The sequence below is a fragment of the Hoplias malabaricus genome, chromosome X2 (genome assembly GCF_029633855.1).
Source record: "Hoplias malabaricus isolate fHopMal1 chromosome X2, fHopMal1.hap1, whole genome shotgun sequence".
Classification (NCBI taxonomy): Eukaryota; Metazoa; Chordata; class Actinopteri; order Characiformes; family Erythrinidae; genus Hoplias; species Hoplias malabaricus.
The window spans coordinates 20,508,251-20,528,478 of record NC_089819.1 but is presented as its reverse complement, the minus strand read 5'-3'; the positions used below and the strand labels follow the sequence as shown (position 1 = coordinate 20,528,478).

Genomic DNA, 20,228 nt, shown 5'->3' with positions numbered 1-20,228 from the left:
CAACAAAAGACATTTTCAGTAAATGGTACTTAAAACACTAAAATTATTTCATTCATTTTCATGGTATGATCTATTAAAAATGTATAGAGTGCTTTTAAGTGGAATACACTGTTGTGCTGCTCAGCCATGAGTCTGTAAAGGCTGCTGTGCTTGTCCCAGGAGTTTCAGCACACTGTATTTGCATCATGCAACCTGGATAACAACAGGCTGATGTCTTGGAAACAGTGAAGAGTGAACCCTTCTCATGCCCAGTCCACTTGCTAAGCACATCAACTGCCTTAGCAACCAAACACAACCACAGCCAAGACCGTTACGCTGCAAAAAAGTATGGCTGACAGACAGCCATACTGAATATATAGAAAAATAATGAGAAAGACATGCTTAAGTCCGTTCTACATATACTAAGTGAGAATATAGCCATCTTTTTAAAGTTGCAGTTTAAAGCAATAGTTCAGTAAAAAAAAATAGTTTGCTAATTTAGATTTGATCTGGCGCTATAGACAAACCAATAAACAAACAGCTATGTGTCCTTGCATGCTGCATCCTACATCAGTGTTGTTCAAAGTGGCTCAAACATCTCAAATAGATGTTCATGCATGTTACACTATATGACATGCTGTTATCCATGAAAAGTCATACAGCTGTACTCCCCTTTAGGTTTGCATACTTTTTTTGTCACCACATATGCTCAGAAAAACAGAGAAGGAGTATAGGGGGAAATCCCTATACATTTTTCCTTGGACAAGGTAAGTATGATAACACTAATAACTTGGCCAGTTAGCACAGAAGTCCTGAGAGTGAAGTCTCCATGTTGCTGCTGTGAATGTGCACGTAGGTGGAGATGAGCAGTGGCAGTGATTTATGGGATAGGTCAGCGAGAGCCTACCCCCCCTTTGCCCACTGCTGTTTTGCTGGGGGAGTTTTTAAACAGTGCAGAATACAGGGTGGAGTGGCCTGGGTTAGTAGCAGGACTCTGCGAAGTGCTGAAGACTGGCCTTTGTGTTGGCTCTCCTCCACACGCTTACCCACTGCTAACAGAGATAATGGCCTTCAGCACATGCTGTCAGAGCCGTTCAGTTCTAGATCTGTTTTTAATCACTTTGGAAAACAGTGAAAAAGGAACATGCTGTACCTATGATCTGTGCTATTGTTGAAGACACCACAGTGTTGTGGTAGTGGTAGCACTGCAGGCTTGTTTAACCCTCCACAAATAGAACATTTTAAATCTAGCCCCATACAAGCTAATTTCCCATAAGTGTGAGTACGAAAACCATACAATTTTAGTACAATTATTCAACCTAGACAACTGCACATGTTTATGGGATTTTATATAGAGAAAGTGTCTTCATTATAATTTGTTTAAAGAAAAAAAGTCATCAAATTCTCTAGAAATGGAAAACTGACTAGAAGTAAGATGATTTCACTTGCTAAGTTTACATCTTTGCAGTTCAGCTCACTTTAAATATACAAGTTCTAACTCTGAATAATGATGTATATTATTATTTTTATTGTTAATTATTAAATTAGTGATTTCCTTCCTCCGGGTGCTCCGGTTTCTTCCCATGGTCCAAAAACACACGTTGGTAGGTGGATTGGTGGCTCCAAAGTGTCCGTAGGTGTGAATGTGTGAGTGTGTGTTGCCCTGTGAAGGACTGGTGCCCCTTCCAGGGTGGGGGGCAGGTAGGCTCTGGGCCCACCACGACCCTGAACTGGATAAGGGTTACAGATAATGAATGAATGAAAGATTTCCCTGCACAAACACACCAGATTCAACACAGTAGGTTTATTAGGTGTGTCCTAACGTCTTTGATGTAATGTATCTTATGAGTCATATTCATGTTTGTCCGTCAGCTTGTGCTGGAGCATAAGGAGGCCATAGCGCCAGACCCCAGTGACCTTCTTCACGAGCTTTTGGAGGACCTGGGAGATGTTCCTGATATGGAGTCACTGCTTGGTAAAATAAATCTACATATTCAAAGGTTTAATAATTTCCAAACATCAAAGCTTGCTCTTTTTTTGGAGTGTGTATTCAATTAAAATTCACTAAGAACAAATCCCTGCCCTGGAGAACCCCTTGTACACATTTTGGTGTTTACTTTTCCCACTTTATGGATCGATGAACTCATCAGCTTGTTATCTAGCACTTTTTCTTTGCCAAAGTGGGTTTTGTCAAGCTGGAAAAACTGTGCTCTAAGACACAGTTGTGATGTTGTTGTTGAGTAAACACACGGACCAACCTCTTTCTATATGCAGGTGAAGGTATTGTGGATCCAAACGACCCTAACAAAGAAAGCACACTGAGTCAACTGTCCAAAACTGAGGTCTCCCTCACACTCACCAACAAGTTTGAGCTGCTGGATGGTGATGACAAAGACACAAAGGGGCTGATGATGAAGTAAGTCACGCTGGCTTTGCTGACATTTTTGGTGCAAATATGAACTGTTGTCTTTTGTTTGGATAGTGGATGTGATTAAAATTAGTTCAAATTCATTTCCTTCATTTCAATCAGTTTACAGTGCATTTTCAATATGTCCAGGAAAACTGGCATAAATTTGCATCATCTGATAATGACCGTAATCAGCGTATCTTGAGTAGCAAATAGGACCCCTGACGATTACAGGCTGTAATATGTCAACTTTACACAAATTACAAGAACTGGTTCACGGAAATGGTGCCAGAAACAGTTAGTGTACTAAAAGAGGAAGATGATGTTCAGCAACGTGATACAATCAAGAGAAGCAAGTTCTTAAGATGTCTGAAGACCCAAACAGAAGAATATTTTTAAGAATCATTTTCCATATAATCACCAGGAGTCAGAACCAACCAGGTGGCACTATATGGAACATTCGTCATTGCCAAATAAACTATTGGACCCATGCCACAGTGGGAAGTGGTGTACTTTAACCTCATTCTTTGTTTTGTAATTAAATTACACACGTCAGATCTAATTCTACTAGAAAAGTTCCCATCAATTATCTTTTAGGAAGGAAATGCCTGTCTTTTGCTGCCTGATGAATTAAGACCCAAAACAAGGTCCACTATTTTGCCAAACCTTTATATACACCCACCTCATGCAACAGTCTCTACTCTGCAGAAAAGACTTTAGAATATTTGTGAGGCCACAGGAGCATTAGTAAAGTCAAGTAATGATGTTGGATGATTAGTTCTGGATCCAACAGCCACAGCGATTCATCCCAGACTTATCGGATTAAGCTCAGTCACTCCAGAGAACACAGCTCCGCTGCCTTAGAGCCCAGTGCTAGGACGCATTACACACCTCTAGCAGGTGCTTGGCACTGGGTGACCTTAACGCATCCAAAATTGATATAAAAATGGACACAATGAAACTGGAAGCTCTGGAGCAGTCTATTTTGTGTTTGTGTTCACAATGGGTGAAACTTAAAGTAGCTGAAATAAAGATGTACAAAGAAATACAATGGAGGTACTCCTTAAACTACAGCTTATTCAGTAATTAGTATACATTAATTGTTTACTATGACAGTGAAATTACTATGACATGAATGTGTAAGTTATGTAGAAAGCAGATTAAGAAACTAATGTGTTTTAGGGTTTCACTAGAAGTAAAGTTATCAGGAGAATTTGGAGAAAAAACAACACATTTTCCGTTTGACCTTATTATCTGCCATCCCAGTCTTCCAGTAAGATTTAGGGTTCAACTCCAGCTGCATGTCCTCTCTCTGGTCATCATGGTGCTTTTTTTTTTTCAAAGGGCTCAGCCTCTCTGGGGAGGAAGCAGGAAGTGTGAGTCAGGCTATATTCCCCACTGCTGCCAACAGAGCAGGCGCTTTGGCGTCAGAGCTCGTTGTCTGAGCGCTAACACACACTGCTCCGTTTCCTCCTCTCATACGTACTAGACCAAAGCGTCTGATATATAGTCACAAACACATAGATGTGAATCTCTAGAAGAGTAAACGTTTCATGTATGGCGTTTGGCAGCAGCATTATAGAGCTGTTAGAAGTCTTGCTCTAGGTCACTTATCAGTGTAACATGGTGTTCTGATGTTTTGGCTCGTTTCTCATGTGTACAGTGTGTGTCCAACAAAGTAATTTAACCTAATTCTCTTTTTCTACTCTCAAAATCTAGCCATGTCTCTTTGTCTAGTTTCCTTTACCTTATTGCAATAAAACCTCCTGCACTTAGCTCCTTCCCTTACTCCTACACACCCCAGTGATTATTACACCAGTCAATACTTCACCACCAATAACTGATTACATTAATGTGTTGTTTGGAGTGCACGCTGACTCAAAATATTTTGATATCAAACACTGGCAGTTAATCCTTTAATTGTATGAATTTGTGTGCTATTTCCATACTTGTCATAATCATAATACTGTGTTTTTAAGCACAGATGTGATTCAGTAAAATTAGCCTGTTAAAGTTATTAATTATTAAAAAGTTATTTGAGCCCTATGTAAAAGGGTAGATTGTTATACTGAGCTAAAAGTGCTAATGTTTTGACACTATGTTAAAAACCATCTTTTTTATAGTTCACCAGGAAAGACTGTGAGAAACATGCCATCATTTATAATGATGTCTCCAGCCTGACAGCTGTATTCTCTATTCCCTGTTTGCCTGTCACTTTAAAGGACAAAGAAGCTGGTGGTAGATGTTGTGAGAATCCAGCCAGGAGACACTCTAACTGATATCCTGGACACCCCTGCTACTGCCCTGCAGGTAGTAATGCAAATATCTCTCAGTGGACACTAGTTAAGAAGATAAGAAATGAAAAAATTGTTATCTTAAAATGACTGTAACCTATGGTCCTTTCTTCAGTTTGCATAGTTTGCCTTTTATTTTTAGTCCAAAAATATGACTTTTTTTCTGTGTCCTGCAGGAGTCAGAGCATGCCAAGCTAGTGGAGCGGCGGGCAGCACAGGATGCTACGGCTCCGGAGGGACTGAAGAGCAGCCCGGCCGTGCTGGAGGACAGGCAGCTGCCCCTGGAACAGAAGAAACGCAAGATCCTCAGAAACCTCCGCTCTCTGGAGCAGGCCAGTATGGTCAGCTCCAGCAACAAGTACCAGGAACTCATCAATGACATCTCCAAGGTTTTTCAGTGCTACACGACATCATTTTTGAATTCTCAATTCTGATTAGGTTTGGTGTGGAAAGATTAGGCTAAGTGTGGAAATGACTGTTACCTCACATATAGGAAAAGTAGTCCTGGATATAATGAAATCAACAAGGCGTAAATCCATGTCCACGTTCTTATTCAGAATTCTTCTGGGCTGTCCAGAAAAAAGGAAACTTCAAATAAATCGCAGTGGTTTATTGGTAAATTACTACAATGTATGTAGGCACTTAAAACAGTTGTGTATATTGAAAGATATTAGATCTTTGCTTTTTTATATTCAGTCATTAAAGGAACTCTGTCTTATTTTCCTTCTTTTATTTCTTCAAATGGTTGTGTTGTATTTACTAAAAGTGATCTTAGTTCATTTTACACAAACCTGCTTTTATACCTCTGAAGTATGTAAAGAACGTTTGTTCCTGAATGACTACCATGTTTAGCTCATTATTTAAACCAAGTCTGGACTGTAATAGTCTGTTTAAATTCCATGTAAATGGCTGGACTAATCTGCATATGTGAAAAGATGTAAATAATATGTTACTCAAACAGTGTACATTCTATTTATGGACTCTGTGAATTTGTATATTTTCAAATTTTAATACCTTGAATGTACGTTATGGAATGATACAAGGTCTGTACTGAATTACAGGATATTCGTTATCAGAGGCGCTACAGACAGAGGAGGAAAGCTGAACTTGTGAAACTCCAGCAGACTCTGAGTGCCCTCAACTCTAAGGCATCCTTCTATCAAGATCAGATCAACTATTATGACACCTACATCAAAACCTGTCTTGATAATCTCAATAGAAAGTGAGTGAGATATACCCTGAAATTGTTCAGTCTCAAAGAGCTCTGTAGAGGATTGTATACTTTATTGCTGAGATTTGAGCTCCAGTTCTAATGATTAATTCAACAGTGAGTCCTGCTTTTTGGGGGAAGGCATGGTTTTTGTTTTATCTTTTTTTTTTTTTTTACAAGAGCAGCAGAATTCCACTCATTTGTTGACAAACCAAACCCAAAGAGCATCTACTCATCCATTTCCAGTAGCCTGTTATTTAACACCGTTTCTTCACAGGAATGCTCGCAGATCAATCAAACTCGACAGAAAAGGAGAAGAGAGGGCAAGTAAGAAGTCCAAGCAGCAGTCTTTGAAGTACACGGCTGCCAGGCTGCATGAGAAAGGGGTCATTCTAGAGATTGAAGGCCTTCAGACCAATCAGTGAGTTTCAATTACTTTTCTTCCCCAACAAATTATATGTTAATTTGTGCCACGAACGGTTCATTTATAAATCGTATTGGTTGGTCCACCAATTTATGCTCAGGTCATAACTCCTTGCTGTACTATAATAGTGTGTAAGCCTAAGATTCGGTTCCCTATTCTGGGAACCACACCATTCTGTACCCATAAGAATCCTCATGCGAGGCTCCTAACACATCGCTTTCCTAAGCTAGTGAAATGATGGGATCAGTTTTTACCAGGTCAGCGCCAAGCTAAGATCTTCATGAAAAGAATATCACACACTGATCCCAGAATAGCACTAGTAGCAGCTCCTCAGTTATTCGCTTTGATGTAAGTGTTGTGCTGGGTCAGTGGTTTGGGTGTGAGACCGGAGGGAAGGTAGCTCATTATGAGTACTTATCTATCCTGTTTTGGTTTTTCTGCACCAGGCCACAGGGAGCGTTCCAAGTGCAGACACAGCCTTGTGTGTGTGTGTGTGTGTGTGGCTCTGATAAGGAGACATGACATAGTAAAGAGGAAATGGTGGGAAGGATCTAAAAATGAGCTTATAACATTATCTTTCATTACCATGTTCATTGGCCTGTACAGTATCAGTTAATAAACTGGAAGGACTTTTAAGTGTCCCATGAGACACGTGTAGGGCTTTTCATATATCTATTGGTATTTCTTAATAAATATCTTCTAAATATCTTCTTAAGCTTGTGTATATTATATATGAATGTGAGTGAAGTAGCATCCTATATGTAGTGTTTCTGCCTTGTATCCAGGTTGAAAAATGTCATGTTTGACATTGCGCCCTGTGAGGAAGTTGGAGACTTTGAGATAAAGGCCAAGTTTTTGGGAGTCGAAATGGAAAAAGTCCAACTGCATTTCCAGGTGAATCCCTCCAAACATGAACCATCTGTGCCATCAGCTTTATCTTTTCCTATCAAATATTTCTCAAAAGTAATTTAGACTGCATTCCATAAAAGAAACATATTTAATAGAAATATTTGAAAAATGCAGGAAGTCGGTGTAATACCATGGAATCCTGTTCTCTTCTATGGAACTGGATAAAATGCATAATGCGTGTTTTTTTTTTTTGGTTTCTAGGATCTTCTGCAACTTCAGTATGAAGGAGTCGCTGTCATGAAGATGTTTGACAAAGCCAAAGTCAACGTGAACCTCCTGATTTTCCTGCTGAACAAGAAGTTCTACGGAAAGTGAATGTTATATGGACACATTAACTCGTGGACACACTTAGGAACTTTTAAAATGTCTTTGTCTTAAGAGGTATTGTGTTAGTTTGAAATAACACACATTGAGAACGGAGTGTGCCTTCAGGTTCAGCTGTTTTTATAAAAGCAATGTGTGTGAAATGGAAAATTCTGGGACAATTACTTTTAACAGCCAGGGGTATTTAATTATGAATATAAATCAGAAGCAAGGACACCTACAGTTCAAACATTAAAGCTGTACAGACAAATAGCAACTAATGCTAAAGCTAAAATATTAGCTATTTTGACTAGAATTGTAATCAGACTGAACCAAATCTTCCAGCACACATTTAAAATGTAAGGCTTATATTGAAAAGTCTTATGGTTTTATGCTTTTGATTCCACACACAATAATTGTACATGAAATCTATTTTTAAATGCTATTATAATTGAAGTATATATATTTTATATTTAGGTTGTACTGTATGTGGAACACTGTTTCATGCCACTGTAAAAAACAAAACAAAAAAAGTAAAAATATGGGAAAGCAGGTTTTAAAATGAATTTCACAAAGCACTACTGCCTCCTGCTTCTAAAACTTAAACAGAAAAGCCAAAAATTGTTAAAGCCACAGACAAATACTCAGCTAGTGCCTTCGGTTCACAAGAGATTAAGCTACGTGCATCTTTTACATGATCTAGTGCAGATCCAATCACTGACCTGAAATAAACAAATCATATCCAAGTATCATCATTCTGAAAACACATACAGTACTGAGATGATGGATTATGTGGGGAATTATGAAAATGTATTTTATTGACATGCACTAAAAATCTGAAAATTGAGACAATATTAATTTAAAGCACATTTTCATCCACTTTGTCACAATTAAACATGTCCATAATTAAAAATAATAAACTGCTGTTTATTGTTTGCAATTATTCGTACTACTGTTCTAAAGTGTAAGTGTGTAGCGGTGGAGTTGCGTTCTCTGGAAAGATGATAAAGCACTAACTAGTACATTTAGAATGAGCTTGGATGGCGTTTGTGTCACAGAGCTAATTGTTAGGGTGACCAGATCTGAGATGGTGAAAAAGAGGACACGTCACGACTACTGACGTGCAGACTGCCCATTTAAATGTTTACAGAAAAGGTTATCGACCAATGACGGTAGCCCTACAGTCAGACCGTCCAATCAGAAGATTTTAAGATACTTTGCCACGCCCCCTTCTCAAGCGAACCAAACAGAGTAGGGGAGGGCGGGACTAGTTCGTGAACGAAACTTCTCGAAGTTTTATGTCAGCTCTAGAAAAACAAAATCCCGGACGTTTGTGAAATTCCGGCCGGACATTTTTTTAAGTCTAAAAAAGAGGACATGTCCGGGTAAAAGAGGACGTCTGGTCACCCTATAATTGTCCAACCTGACCGGGCTAACGCTGTCGTGGCTAAATTTAGTCAAACCCCAGAGCAATGTTTCAACTTCGAGTGTAAAAGTTCCTCAGAACGATAAACGCTGTTATTGCAGTAAACTGGGGACAAACTCCTGATGCCCTCTCAGATGTCCACAATTATATACAGTCCCCATTCACTGTAGAGAACTGTGTACCAGCCCCTACCTCAACACAACCCAAGTCATGGTCTCAAACACATTAAGAAGGCGAGCAGTTCTATAAATTAACTCTTGATGAAGCCACAGCTGTTCACTGACAATGATTCCAGGTGATGACCTCATGAAGCTGATTGAGAGAATGCAGAGAGTATGAAAAGCTGCCATCAAAATGTGGCTACTTTGAAGAATCTAAAGTATAAAACATATATTCAGGGGTGTGTAACACTTTTGTTTACTACATAATTCCATTGGTCCCTTGATAGTTTTAATGTTCATTTACAATGTAGAAAATAATAATAATAAAAAAAAAGAAAGAAAACCATCGATTGAGAAGATGTCCAAACTTTTGACTCGTACTGTACATTCACAATTTGTGGACAATGACAAAATAAAGGAAACCCTCTCTGAGTGGGGGTGCTCAAACTTTTGAGGGGTACTATATGTAAAATATTAAAGAAAATACAAAAATGCCTCATGGCTGTCAGTGCTGAGTCCAGGCTGTGGGCGTTCACATAGAATTAAAACCCCTGACACAAGGAGGAGGGAGGAACAACTCCAGCAGAGAGAGAGTGAGTCTCTGTCTGAGCTCTGACTCTGACTTCTCAGGACAAGCTGCTGGTTGTGGAGGTTTTCTCTGTATTCAGTTCATTTGAACCCTGTAGAGGAGAGCTCAACATGGTTGTGAATGGGCGCAGTATTATTGCAGTGGTCCTGCTGGCTCTGGGCTCTTCAGCAGCGATGATGCCAGACAATGGTGAGTACAGACTTTAAACTCATCACACAGTTCAGTACATTTCTTTCTTAGAAATACGAGCTGAATCCGAAGTCTGAGAAGGAAGATCATCAAACTGCTGAACACCAAATGGGTGGTTTCCCGGACAGGGATTAAGTCTAGTCTTGGACTACACAGTTTATTTTATTGTGATAGAGGCTATAGACTAGGACTAGGATTAATCCTTGTCTGGGAAACCACCCCAAAATGTGTTGAAGGAAACTGTAATTATAGAAGAATTCGTGAAATAATTCCCTCTCTGTTTCCAAACTGTGAAATGTGTGTATAATGATTTCAGAGTTATCAGATAACAGTTCACACTGAGAAATTCACTCCACGTTCATATAACATAATCCAAATTAAGTTACAGTTGTGATATTTAATATATTTGGAAACTAATGGCTTTTAAAGATGGGAAGCACTTTAACTTTGTAACTGACCAGTAACTTATTCAATCCCTCACTCACTCATGTCGTTACACTGGATAGTAACTGCACCCCAAGGGGTAATATTTCTGATATGTTTGTGTATTGCCTGCTCCACAAGGGGGTGCTATTGTGCTTTGTATCTATCACACTCTTCTCGTTAGTTGGGATATTTGGAGCATGTTGTTGACATACACATTGTCCTTAATGGGGCAAAAAATGTCTCCCAGCATGCACTGTATATACCCTCGTACATGTTTCAGGTATGTGGTAATCGACCAGCGTTATGTGTCTCACTCCTGTAGCGTTTCCCCTCTTCATTCTGGTGTTTTGAGCAAACATTGTGTTCGGATATTACCCTTTATATTGGCAGGTGAAATAAAGGAATAGTCTCTGTCATCACCCTCTTCAATGTCTTTGCTACAGCACAGTACGGGTTGTATATATGTTGTTTCCGAAGCTGTATTCATTTATTCATTCATTCTCTGTAACCGCGTATCCAGGTCAGCGTCGCAGTGAATCCAGGCAGGAACACACCCTGGAGGGGGCGCCAGTCCTTTGCAGGGCGACATACACACACACACACACACACACCTATGGACACTTTTGAGTAGCCAATACACCTACCAACATGTGTTTTTGGACCATGAGAGCACCCAGAGGAAACCCACATGGACACAGGGACAACACACAGTTACCTCTGCTGCACCACCATGCCACTGTTCTAAAACATGCCAAATATAAAGAGATTTGCAAAAGTTTGGACTGATCTGGTCAAGTTTTGGACATGTTTTGTTTGTCAGTAACAGTATGTTTGAAGAAGAAAAACACTATTGATTGTACACAGCTGAAGTTTAACCTGTCTATGTTTTTATTCGCCATTAGAATTACCACAGAAACTCGTTTGAAACTCAAGCTGTTTAGTTTTGGTCTGCGTTCACTTTCGTGCAGTTAGCGGTCTCCTGAATTTAGAGTCAGTTCCACCTTAAGTGATCTGAAACAATAAAAAATAAGTCAATTTTACCGACCTATGAAGCAGGAATAGAGCAATATCCTCATCTCGGTTCTTGCTTTTCAGTGTTTGGAGGTCTCTTCGTTGTCTAAACAACTCCAGAGATACAGGGTTGCCGCATCTGAGTAGTGGAAAACCACCAGTCTGCTACTGAAGGGGTAGAGGTTGGAGACTAACCCTAGCTGTCTAGGGAGCGAGTTATCACTACGTTTTTTAACACAGCCTACATAACAACCAATCAAATAAAAGCATTTGTCCATTACGGCAACACAGAGACCAGCACACCACGCCTATGTAGGAACATTAATGCAACAGCAGAATGTATGTTTATTTAAAGGTGAATGAATATGTGAACGTAAGTGCGTTTTCATAAAAAACAAAAACGGAACAATAGGCGTCCTGAGAGAGGTTGATTCATTTTCCGGGACAAACAGTGGAAATGGAAACAATCCCAGGAAAACCAGGACTTGTGGCAACACTACAGATAGTTTCTCTAGGGTGACCAGATCTGAGACGGTGAAAAAGAGGAGGGGAGGGGGTGATTTATGCGCTCTCGCCCCTCGCTGCCGTTGTATACTTAGCTTAACTCATGTGTGCTTTTAGGTCCTTTACACCTTTATTTGCTACAGAAAACATGGGAATTTCTTTTTTAATTCATCCGAGAACTTACATTTACGTTTCGGCATAGCTGCTCGAGATGAGGCTAGGTACATGAGCTTTGCCTGACGTAAACAAGGACTACTGACGTGCAGACTGACCAATTAAATGTTTACAGAGGTTATCGACCAATAACGGTAGCTCTACAGTCAGACCGTCCAATCAGAAGACTTTAAGCTACTTCGCCACGCCCTCTTCTCATTCAAGCGAACCAATCGGAGTAGGGGAGGGCGGGACTAGTTTGTGAACGAAACTTCTCGAAGTTCTGTGTAAGCTCTAGAAAAACAAAATCCCGGACGTTTGTGAAATTCAGCCCAGACATTTTTTAAGTCTAAAAAAGAGAACATGTCCGGGTAAAAGAGGACGTCTGGGTCACCCTAGTTTCTCTGCCGTGAGCAGAAAGAGAATGCCTAGCATACCAGACAACATTTTTTTGTTTTGTTTTTCGTAAACACATTTGACCCGTTTCCAGCACGCAGACAGACCGGAGAGCAGCAAATGGTAAAGAAACCTCCTCATAAGTGAGAAAAGTGTTTTTTGACAAAATAAAGATGTATACATCGCCTTTATGTTGCTGTGGCTTATGCAAATGTTGTTACTTTTAATTTTTTTGTTTTAATTATTTATGAAATTTGATAAAAACACAGGAACTGTGCCCAAAACTGCCATTTTAATGTTTTGTAAAGATCAGGGGTACCATTTTGTATCTGAATACTACTTCACATATGCTTTTGTTCTCATTGTGCGATTTTATTTCCCACATATCTCACTAAAGTGATGTTTCTGTTTCTCTCTCTCATCTCAGACACGCGGAGCATTGTGAGAACATTCTCAGGGTTTTTTATGACCATTACAGATGAACCAATCGAATACCTGGACGTGCAGGAGGGAAGTGGCTCAGGTGCGGAGTCACAGCGTGAGGTGCGCCCCCAGGTGTCCAAAGGGCGTTACTATGTGTCTAAGGATGCGGCAGCATTTCTCAAAGGTCATGTGTCCACTATCTTCATCCCCACCGCGTACGTGCTGGTGTTCGTCACAAGTGTGCCCCTGAACCTGCTAGCACTGGTGACCTTCTCACACCGCGTACGCCCCAAGAAACCCGCAGCCATTTACATGATGAACCTTGCATGTGCTGACCTGCTCTTCTCGCTCGTGCTGCCTTTCCGCATCGCCTACCATTTCAGTGGCAACGACTGGCGCTTCGGTGATGGGTTTTGCCGCCTAGTAACAGCCGCCTTCTACTGCAACATGTACTGCTCTGTGCTGCTCGTGACAGCCATCAGTGTGGACCGTCTCCTGGCTGTGGCCTACCCCACTGATTCTTTGATGTACCGCACACCCCGGAGTGCCTGGGCTGCCTGCACTACGTCCTGGCTTCTCTCGAGCGCAGGGGTACTGCCCTTGCTCCTGTCACAGCAGACCATGCACATAAGCGATCTCAGCATTACCACATGCCACGATGTTTTGGACGTGCGCACACTGCGTTCTTACTATGTTTATTTCTTCCCTGTCTACAGCGCACTCTTTTTTTTTGTGCCATTCCTCGTCAGCACTGTGTGCTACTTCAGGATCATCCGGGTTCTCCGCGCTGTGGGTGACCACGCCAAAAGGAACCGAGCGCTGCTGATGGCCATCACAGTGTTCGTTGTGTTTGCAGCGTGCTTCACACCAGCCAACATCATCCTCATGATGCACTCGGTGCAGGCTGCTAAAGGCATAGTCCACGGGGACTCCTCGTACATCGCATACCTGCTGGCCATGTGTGCAGGTAGCACCAGCTGCAGCCTTGATCCCCTGCTTTATTACTTCGGTTCCTCACGCTGCCACAAGGCGGCGCTCGACTTCCTTTCAGGGCGGAGCCGAAGAAGCCGCATGGGGGAAACGGAAAAAACACAGTCTACGACTTCCAGCAAACTTGACACCTTTAAAAGTAACGCAAGCTCTCAGTACAGTAAACTCATGGCCTGAACTAGACACTGGACTTTGGTCTTTTGCAGTTCATTCCCACTGAAAAAACTCAGCACAGAAATGTTACTTGTAAGTGCAGGAGATAATTAGGTGACCTTCTCTTATCCGTTACAGGTTACATACGCTGGCCTTTAAACTCTTGACAGCTGTTTTGTCCACTGCACAGCTGAATGGTTAGGTAAATAATTGCCTCAAATCCAAGTCCCTTTGGCAGCCATCTTGGTAACAGCACTAGGCATGGCACCCTTCTAAAGACAATAGAGCTGGTAAGAAGGTGGTGTTCTGAAATGAGTGCTCAGCTGGGCATTGTGGGTTCATTTAGTGGACTATGTCCCACCAAGCAATCATCACACCCCACTAAACTCACAATTTTTTGACTAGCATAAACTGATTAGCATAACTAGATGCAGTCAGGTGCGTGTGATGACTTAGAGATATAGTTTGCAGCATGCTAATTAAGCTTCTTTCTCCTCATAGTTGTAGTGCAATTCTAAAAGAGCAAAGTCCAGACACCAAACACCACGTCTTGTTTAATGAAGTCCATTTTGGCTTAAAGGCAAAACGTACTAAATGAACAACTTAATATGCCTTAGTCCTAACAGGAACATTATCACTAGGCCTTAATGAACTTAAGGGCTGTTACGTGTATTGATGAGTTCATGTATTATGTTAATAGAATAGTCATATGTATTATGCATAATATCTGTGTTTTTCAAGCCTCATTTCCTGCTTCAAATAATCAACCAACTAACGGCCTTTCCTGAAAGGAAATGGAAGTTTTAGACAAGCTATATATATATTAAACGATGTGATATTTCAGGACTAAGACTGCAAACAAAAATGTCATAAAAATAGACAATATGTACTTTTGAATAAAGAGTGTTGCCACATACAATAATAAAAAAAAACAATTCCATTTAAAAACATTGAAAATGAGCTTTATAGCAATATTCCTTATTCTTTCAATGTCAATACAATCCATGTCAAAAAAACTTAAATGCAGACTCTGTCCAATAATGTTTCCAGCAATGGTTACCTTGTACATTTCAGTTAATATGAGTGTCACTGAGAGATGATCTGTACATTTACTCAAACTGGGAACTCTCCATTGTTTCAAGTCCATTATATTACAGAAGAAACAGTTTACCCACATATTCAACAAACCAAAGCAAAGTGATCTGAAAGATAAACACAGTGCAATACCAAGACGTATGGATCAAGACCAGGGAAAAGCATAAGGGATCTAGCAGGAGTTCAGATGATGAAACCTTGCAGTTGTTGTTTGTCCTTGTTCAGGCTCTTGTCTTGAGCAACAGTGATATATACAAATGCACATAATTAACAGCTCCTCTTCATGGGTCATCCACATTTGAAGATAGTTGATGGTTTGTTTTGATTTAGTTTGGGATATAGTGGGGATGAAGGACACAGCTGGACAACGGAAATTATTGAATATTGCGCCCCACATACACTCCCTTGAACACAGCGCTCTCCCGTGAGCATTTCAGTCTCCTTTCTGTCTCTCAAACACTCATCGTCATATTTGGAGAATACTGCAGGAAAAAATGAAAACAAAAATGAATTATAGACTTAATTCACACAAAAAATATTGGTACTTGGTTAAAAAAAAGACTGAAGTAGTAGCTTTAGTAGTTACACAAGCAGGAGCTCACAACACGAGTAATAATATGGAAAAAGCAACTTGCGGAGCGACTGGGAACATCTGGGTACATTGAGCATCTAGAACAGACCTGAAGTTGTGAAACTGAATGCACTTACTGTGCTGAGACGGACTGCATTATGACAATAAATATCCATTCATTCATTATCTGTAACTAATCCAGTTCAGGGTCGCGGTGGGTCCAGAGCCTACCTGGAATCAGGGCAACACACACACACACATTCACTCACACCTACAGACACTTTTGAGTCGCCAATCCACCTACCAACGTGTGTTTTTGGACCGTGGGAGGAAACCGGAGCACCCGGAGGAAACCCACGCAGACACAGGGAGAACACACCACACTCCCCACAGACAGTCACCCGGAGGAAACCCACGCAGACACGGAGAACACACCACACTCCCCACAGACAGTCACCCGGAGGAAACCCACGCAGACACAGGGAGAACACACCACACTCCTCACAGACAGTCACCCGGAGGAAACCCACACAGACACAGGGAGAACACACCACACTCCTCACAGACAGTCACCAGGAGCGGGAATCGAACCCACAACCTTCAGGGCCCTGGAGCTGTGTGACTGCGACACTGTGCCGCCCACAATAAATATCACCAAAATTAAAAAATTTTTATAGTAAAATGCATCCAATTCTGACTGTCGCCAATCCGCACTAAAATACTGCATACAAAAACGTTATAATAGACTGAAAAACAATAAATATTCCTAAATGTAATATAGATTGGTCCACCTTCCATGATTCATTTTATCAGTGTCTAAAGAAAACTAAGAACATCCATTTTTGCCATATTTCCATATTAAATACGGCTTATAAAGCGCAATACTGCAAATAAACCAAATGCACAGAATTCCAGGTCCTAGCCCAAGTGAGTAAGCCAAAGTGAAGACAGCAATCAGGAAATAGCAGCTGCTCTTTACACTGTGAGAATTCACAATAGATGGACTAAGCCATCTTATTTCATTACCTTGCATTCACATTTAAGAATACATTTTACCTTCTCCTGAAAAGTCACCAATAAGGTTTTTTTTTTCTTTTTTGGACAGAAGAAACATTCCAAGTGACGATCTGTATGTTTTTCATGGACATGTAAGTGTTTTCTCTTTACAGCTTTATAAAAAGGCTAGTGGCATACACTTTCGTTCTGAAAGGGGTTGAGGAAATTGCCGCCCATCTCTCCATCATCTCTTGGTGTGCTTGGCTGGTTGTTCATGCTCAGGTTCCCGGGAGAGCTCTGCTGAATGGAAGAAAAAGTCAGGACATGCCTTTCATCACAATGCAAACACAACATCCTCAGACAGCTTTGTGTGGACCTGAATAAATGTGTTCATCCAGAAGTGAATCAGCATCTTTCAAGCGAGCGGGAATGTCTCTCTTACCTTGGGGAGACTGTCGATGTCACCAGATGCTGTTGAAGAAAAAAAATGAGGATGAGTGAATGAAAGGGAATATTTCAGTCAAAAACACTAATATTGCAAACAATCAACGAAAACACAACCAAAAATAGTAACTATGCAAAGTAAACTGTGCAAAAGTTGAGACTTAACGTTTTATTCAAAAAGCAGCATCAATTTATTTTCTAAATATTCATTCATTCATTCATTATCTGTAACCCTTATCCAGTTCAGGGTCGCGGGGGGTCCAGAGCATACCTGGAATCATTGGGTGCAAGGCGGGAATACACCATGGAGGGGGCGCCAGTCCTACACGGGGCAACACAGACTCACACACATTCACTCACACACTCACACCTATGGACACTTTTGAGTCACCAATCCACCTACCAACTTTTTTTTTTTTGGACTGTGGGAGGAAACCGGAGCACCTGGAGGAAGCCCACACAGACACAGTGAGAACACACCACACTCCTCACAGACAGTCACCCGGAGGAAACCCACGCAGACACAGGGAGAACACACCACACTCCTCACAGACAGTCACTCAGAGCGGGAATCGAAAAAGGTCATCATTAAAGTTTTTCAGGTGACAGATGTCAGAAACTCTACTTATTTTGGCCGAACTAACAATCCACAAACATGAAGTCAAACAGCATTTAAACTGTGACTGTTTCCTCATGAGTAAATATGTGAACATGTTTGTGTGAGTGTGATGGACTGGTGCTCCATCCAGGGTGTGTTCCTGCCTTGCGCCCGGGGATACCTGGTAGGCTCAAGACCCACCACAAACCAGTTACAGAATGAATGAATGAATGTTCGGAAGAATATGTGAACTAATATATTAACATCATTTGTACATATTTAGTAGCATGTGTTATATTAGGTGTGTAATGTGTCAGTCAAGTTGTTGGTACCTAATGAGCCATTGAGAGGATGAGGCTCCATTCCTCCAACACCACCCATAGCACCATCAGCACAAGGACCAACAGGAAACTGAAAAACAAGGAAAGACCATGACACTAACACACACAATTATAGCACATAAGATCAAGCATAACATTATGACCACCTCTTTGTTTCTACACTCACTGTGGTCCACTGTAGCCCTTTGTAGTTCTACAATTACACTGTAGTCCACTTGTTGCTCTACATATGTTGTTTTTCCGACATTCACACTGTTCTTCAATGGTCAGGACCCCCGCAGAGCAGGTATGATTAGGTTGGTGGATCGTTGTCAGCGCTGCAGTGACACTGATGTTGTGGTGGTGTGTTAGTGTTGTTCTGGTACGAGTGGATCAGGCACAGCAGTGTTGCTGGAGTTTTTAATTGTCCACTCTATTAGACACTCCTAACTCGTTGGTCCACCTTGTTGAGCTACAGTAAGAGACAGTAGTCTGTTGCTGTGGACACAGGACCCTGTCGTCTGGATATTTTTGGTTGGTGGACTATTTTCAGTCCAGCAGAGACACCGAGGGCTTTAAAATCTCATACCAGCACAACACACACTAACACATCACCACCACATCAGGGTCACTGCAGCGCTGAGAATGACCCACCACTCAAACCATACCTGTTCTGTGGTGGTCCTGCTGGGGTCCTATATTGCTCTACATATAAGTGGACTACATTAATTGCTTGAATAACACTGAACTTGGTGTCAGGACTAAACCAGCCTGAGATTTCGTTGTTTACTTGAACACACACATCCTGGGGAATTTAACTAAACTGATCCAAGCAGAAATGATCAAAATGACACATTACAGCATTGTGTTTACAGGAGAGATGTACACAGCTCTTACATTTGGCCTGTTTCCATTCTGAGGGACTGAATTCATCACACTGTACATGTCCCCTGAGTTGGTCGACTCTGAGGTGATACAGGGTACAGGTTATTCTTTAGTTAATTAAAGACAAACCATTACCAAATTAATAAATACATGCGTAGTATTAAAGTGAAAGGCTCAAACCAAGACACAAGAGCCATAATCTATCAATCACATGACAGTGGTAATGTATTTAATAAACATATTTACCTGGGAAATCATTATAAAAATTCACAATGAATACACTTTAGATTATTAAAGGAACACTAGGTAATGTGTGGGGGCGGCATGGTGGTGCAGCAGGTAGTGTCGCAGTCACACAGCTCCAGGGACCTGGAGGTTGTGGGTTCGATTCCCGCTCTGGGTGACTGTCTGTGAGGAGTGTGGTGTGTTCTCCCTGTGTCTGTGTGGGTTTCCTCTGGGTGCTCCGGTTTCCTCCCACAGTCCAAAAACACACGTTGGTAGGTGGATTGGCAACTCAAAAGTGTCCGTAGGTGTGTGTGTGTGTGTGTGTGTGTGTGTGTTGCCCTGTGAAGGACTGGCGCCCCCTCCAGGGTGTATTCCCGCCTTGCGCCCAATGATTCCAGGTAGGCTCTGGACCACCGCGACCCTGAATTGGATAAGCGCTTACAGATAATGAATGAATAGGTAATATGTAGTTTTTTGGCTCCTTGGGTGCCCCCTAGTGTAATTCCTTTTTAAAGCACTGTACTGAAATCAATGGGAAGGAAGAGAGAGGGGATGTGGTTTCCTAACCTGCTACAAAAGTTACATAGTCTGCGTCAAGAGTAGCATAGACAGAGGCTCTATTCTCCTTACAGGTCAGTGAAGCATCACAAAGACTTTGAAGCAGTAAATAAAATACCACGGTCTAAATAAATACAATAAATCACTGTTTCTACAAAAATTACACAATGCAGCTGCTATTTACACAGTGTAAAAATCATAAATGGAACATTTTGAGTGAATTTACATTACTTTTCTTTTCAGCAAAGTCTGGGGTTTTTGGACCTCAAGAAAAAGCAATATCCAAAGTTCCCCACGAGTGAAGTTAACCAGTGGTTCACAGAGTAGATCAGTGTTTGAAAGTGAAGGAGCTAACCCGGGGGTCAATGTTTACCTGCTGGACTGGGCATGACTGGTGTTCCTGGTGGTCCTCCTCCTCCTGGGCCCTAAAAACATGCTGACTCAGCTCAGAAGCACACAAGGATATTTATAAAGACAAGAGTATTGCTGTTGACCTCTAGAATGGACCTCTGGAAATTAAAAAACCTACCGTATAACTGCCTGGAGACGAGGAGGAGTACGGTATCTGGAGAGAGGAAAGCAAAGAGAA

The 20,228-nt window shown here is 41.3% G+C and overlaps 3 protein-coding genes and 1 long non-coding RNA gene across 8 annotated transcripts in view; 2 read left to right on the top strand and 2 right to left on the bottom strand.

Annotated features, from left to right (window-relative positions):
* LOC136676503 (ras GTPase-activating-like protein IQGAP2) overlaps nucleotides 1-8,441 on the top strand; it is a 66,306-nt gene extending 57,865 nt beyond the window's left edge. Inside the window, exons 31-38 of the mRNA XM_066653583.1 lie at nucleotides 1,852-1,954; nucleotides 2,254-2,395; nucleotides 4,609-4,696; nucleotides 4,857-5,069; nucleotides 5,742-5,902; nucleotides 6,168-6,311; nucleotides 7,100-7,208; nucleotides 7,425-8,441. Of these exons, the coding sequence (XP_066509680.1) occupies nucleotides 1,852-1,954; nucleotides 2,254-2,395; nucleotides 4,609-4,696; nucleotides 4,857-5,069; nucleotides 5,742-5,902; nucleotides 6,168-6,311; nucleotides 7,100-7,208; nucleotides 7,425-7,538 (1,074 nt within the window). The 3' untranslated portion in view covers nucleotides 7,539-8,441. The remainder of the gene's footprint in view (nucleotides 1-1,851; nucleotides 1,955-2,253; nucleotides 2,396-4,608; nucleotides 4,697-4,856; nucleotides 5,070-5,741; nucleotides 5,903-6,167; nucleotides 6,312-7,099; nucleotides 7,209-7,424) is intronic.
* Nucleotides 4,843-11,491, bottom strand: LOC136676508 (uncharacterized). The gene is made up of 3 exons (XR_010796300.1): nucleotides 11,363-11,491; nucleotides 5,163-5,249; nucleotides 4,843-4,961 (listed from the first exon to the last, which is right to left on the bottom strand). It is a non-coding gene; the product is annotated as an uncharacterized lncRNA (long non-coding RNA).
* On the top strand, nucleotides 9,705-14,451 carry LOC136676504 (proteinase-activated receptor 1-like). 2 transcript variants are annotated; one of them, XM_066653584.1, is made up of 2 exons: nucleotides 9,705-9,891; nucleotides 12,809-14,451. In XM_066653584.1, the coding sequence occupies exons 1-2, from the start codon at nucleotides 9,813-9,815 to the stop codon at nucleotides 13,969-13,971; spliced, it is 1,242 nt and encodes a 413-aa protein (XP_066509681.1). In that variant the 5' UTR covers nucleotides 9,705-9,812; the 3' UTR covers nucleotides 13,972-14,451. The 2 variants fall into 2 exon arrangements, with proteins under 2 accessions (XP_066509681.1, XP_066509682.1); XM_066653585.1 differs by lacking the exon at nucleotides 9,705-9,891 and adding an exon at nucleotides 12,439-12,504.
* LOC136676505 (single-stranded DNA-binding protein 2-like) overlaps nucleotides 14,442-20,228 on the bottom strand; it is a 37,877-nt gene continuing 32,090 nt past the window's right edge. For 3 of the 4 annotated variants that reach the window (XM_066653586.1, XM_066653588.1, XM_066653589.1), the window contains 7 exons: nucleotides 20,169-20,204; nucleotides 20,013-20,064; nucleotides 18,869-18,936; nucleotides 17,984-18,062; nucleotides 17,052-17,080; nucleotides 16,808-16,909; nucleotides 14,442-15,524 (listed from right to left, as the gene is read on the bottom strand). In XM_066653586.1, coding sequence (XP_066509683.1) covers nucleotides 15,495-15,524; nucleotides 16,808-16,909; nucleotides 17,052-17,080; nucleotides 17,984-18,062; nucleotides 18,869-18,936; nucleotides 20,013-20,064; nucleotides 20,169-20,204 — 396 coding nt within the window. In that variant the 3' untranslated portion in view covers nucleotides 14,442-15,494. The remainder of the gene's footprint in view (nucleotides 15,525-16,807; nucleotides 16,910-17,051; nucleotides 17,081-17,983; nucleotides 18,063-18,868; nucleotides 18,937-20,012; nucleotides 20,065-20,168; nucleotides 20,205-20,228) is intronic. The other variant, XM_066653587.1, reaches the window with a different exon arrangement.